Source organism: Antrostomus carolinensis, unplaced genomic scaffold (genome assembly GCF_000700745.2).
Source record: "Antrostomus carolinensis isolate BGI_N321 unplaced genomic scaffold, ASM70074v2 scaffold8046, whole genome shotgun sequence".
In the NCBI taxonomy this organism is placed as follows: Eukaryota; Metazoa; Chordata; class Aves; order Caprimulgiformes; family Caprimulgidae; genus Antrostomus; species Antrostomus carolinensis.
This window is the reverse complement of record NW_010322449.1, coordinates 13954-16405: the sequence shown is the minus strand read 5'-3', so window position 1 is coordinate 16405 and position 2452 is coordinate 13954. Positions and strand designations below refer to the sequence as shown.

The following is a 2452-nucleotide window of genomic DNA, read 5'->3' as shown; positions in this document are numbered from 1 at the left end:
AGGGAGGGAAGGAGGCTGCATTTCACTACCTCCGGCAGCTACAGCCAGAGCTGCTGACAGTCACCGTGGGAGAGACTCGCAATGTCCTCGGCAACTTCCACCAGTTCTTTGCCCAGCGGCCTGGCTGTCCTGACAACTTTCCCAGATGTGCTCATCATTCCTGAAATCGTGAGTGCTGGTTTCTTTCCCCCCACCCTACCCCCGGGGAGGGCAGATGCTGCTTGCGGGGCATGGGACACCCTTCACGCTGCAGGTGTCTGAGGGATGAGAGCTGACACAACGTATGTGCTTCAGGAGCCACCCTGGGTTCCTGACCAGCTCTGATGACTCGCTCGTGCTCAAAGAAAACCACAAGCCCCAAGCTGGGAACTCTGAAGTCCTCCTTTAGTCTGCAGGGGATTTCTGTAGCGCCTCTGAAAAAAACCTTTTGTAATTTCCTGCCTCACACAACATTGCTGGTGGGGCTCAAACTGGGTTGCCACATTGCGCCAATTAATTAATTAATTGGAAGGTTAATTTTAGCGGCTGATACAGGCAGAGGATGAACTGCTTGCTTGGAGCAGGGTACAGTAAAAGCTGGCTGAGGGGCTTGTCCGCAGCGGCAAAGAGCGTGGGCTGCCCAACCTGTACTGCTCAGCTGCCACATTCCTGAGCTGGAGGGGCAGAGTGCTGGACCTGGGTGTGTGGGCAACGGTGGGTGAGCAAAGGTTGAACAAACACCTCGTAACTTCTTTCCATATTGTGACTGAGAAGATTATAATCTTAATGGATTTGGACAGGTGGTTAAAAGCAGTTGCTGTGAGCACTGACTTAAAAGATGGAAAGTTTCAACTAGAATCTTTTCCCGGTGTCCTCTGCCCCCAGCTGTGAAACCTGTTCTTCTCTCAGCAAGTCTGAGAGGCTTTTTGTGAAAGGCTGAGAACTTTCATCCAGCATTGAGGGGTTTGGTTGCATGTTGTAGGATGGCACTCTCATTATTTCCTGCTCAAAATTTCAACTTTGCCATCTGGGACCAAATCCTTCCCTGTCCCCCAACTCAGTCCACACTGCTGAGATTTAACAGCATTTACCTCGTTCTCCCAGCAATAGCAGCCAAGCAAAGGGGAATTGGGTTAAATAATGGATGTGTGGAGAAGGACTTTGCTTCAGCTCCTCCAAATATGCTCGGGGGCCTTGGTCTCCATGGCCAGGCCCTGAGAGGAAGGTCCAGGTTTCCTGCAGCTGCATGAAGGAGGGTGCAAGTCCCTGTGAAGGTTCTGGCTGGGCAGATGCTTGTCAGCCACCCCTGGCACTGGGTCATGTTAGACCTGGTGCTGAGCGTGCTGTTGGCCTGAGCCTGCTCACAGGTGCTGGCTGTGCCTCGAGCTGTTTGTTTGTAATGATTCCTGGCTTGGGATTTGGCAAGGCAGCCTGCTTCATGAGACACAAATAAGCACCTTATCCTTTGGTTTGGATCAGATCTGGAAATGTACATCCTAAAGGCTCAGGAACCACCCGTGAAAGAGGAATGCTGCGTAACCGGATTGCGCCGTCTCCAGAGGTGTACGACTCCAGGTTGTACAGCTGTAATTCTTTCTGCTGTGTACAAAGGAGGCGGCTGCCTTGAATCACAGCGTTCAGAAGGATAGATAAAGCATTTCTCAGGCCTTAGTGGAATCTGAGGTTGCTTGCATTGGTTAATATGGCAACTAAAATAAATAAATAATTATTTTTTTTTTTTTAAATTAAGCATTTCAAGTGCTAAGACAATTGCAAAAATGCCAGAAGGTCCTGCCTGCAGCTCAGCTGGTTGCTACTTCTGGATGTGCTGATCAAGAACTACCATTTTTTTATTCTGTGAGGCTGGGTTTAATTCTTATCATCTAATTTAGTTGAAGATCTTTCTGCACATGTGGGTAGCCAAGCTGATGTGGAAAGAAGCTGACAGAAGCTGGGAACAGATAACGTTTGTTTTGTAAAAGGCTATTTAAAAGCCAAGTTTTTCTTAAGACTGCTGTCCCCAACCTGCTGTGGGTTGTGATTAAAAGCCTCTTGACCCTTTCCTCATTTTTGTCTGCTGAATAGCAGTGCCATAAAACCAAGGTCAGTAATCAAACCATGTCAAACACACTTGCCCGAGTGAGCAATCTCATCCTGCAGGAAGGCGAGATGGGGAGAGGTAAGAAATGAGAAGTGATACATCTTCTGCCAACCTCCTCGCTCACCTCAGTTGTGTTGAATTTTAGTGGAGCCACTGTAAGGTTTTCTCCAGGATTTTTACCTGCAACAGACTCAGGGTATCACCACATTAGTTATTACAGGGACTGGATTAGTGTCGAAGTGTCAGTCTTTGGTTGTTATAAGAAGAGGCACCAAAACATCAGCACCTGTTTTCACTCAGATATTTGCAACGTGTCAATCACATCATTGATTTAATGCATCAATTTGGGTCATGTAACCAATGAACTTTCCC

The 2452-nt window shown here is 48.0% G+C and overlaps 1 protein-coding gene across 3 annotated transcripts in view; it reads left to right on the top strand.

The window, feature by feature from the left end:
- Positions 1-81: 81 nt before the first annotated feature.
- Positions 82-2452, top strand: part of MAL (mal, T cell differentiation protein (MAL blood group)) — a 4131-nt gene continuing 1760 nt past the window's right edge. For all 3 annotated transcript variants that reach the window (XM_029085510.1, XM_010170234.1, XM_010170235.1), the window contains exon 1: positions 82-168. In XM_029085510.1, coding sequence (XP_028941343.1) covers positions 82-168 — 87 coding nt within the window. The remainder of the gene's footprint in view (positions 169-2452) is intronic.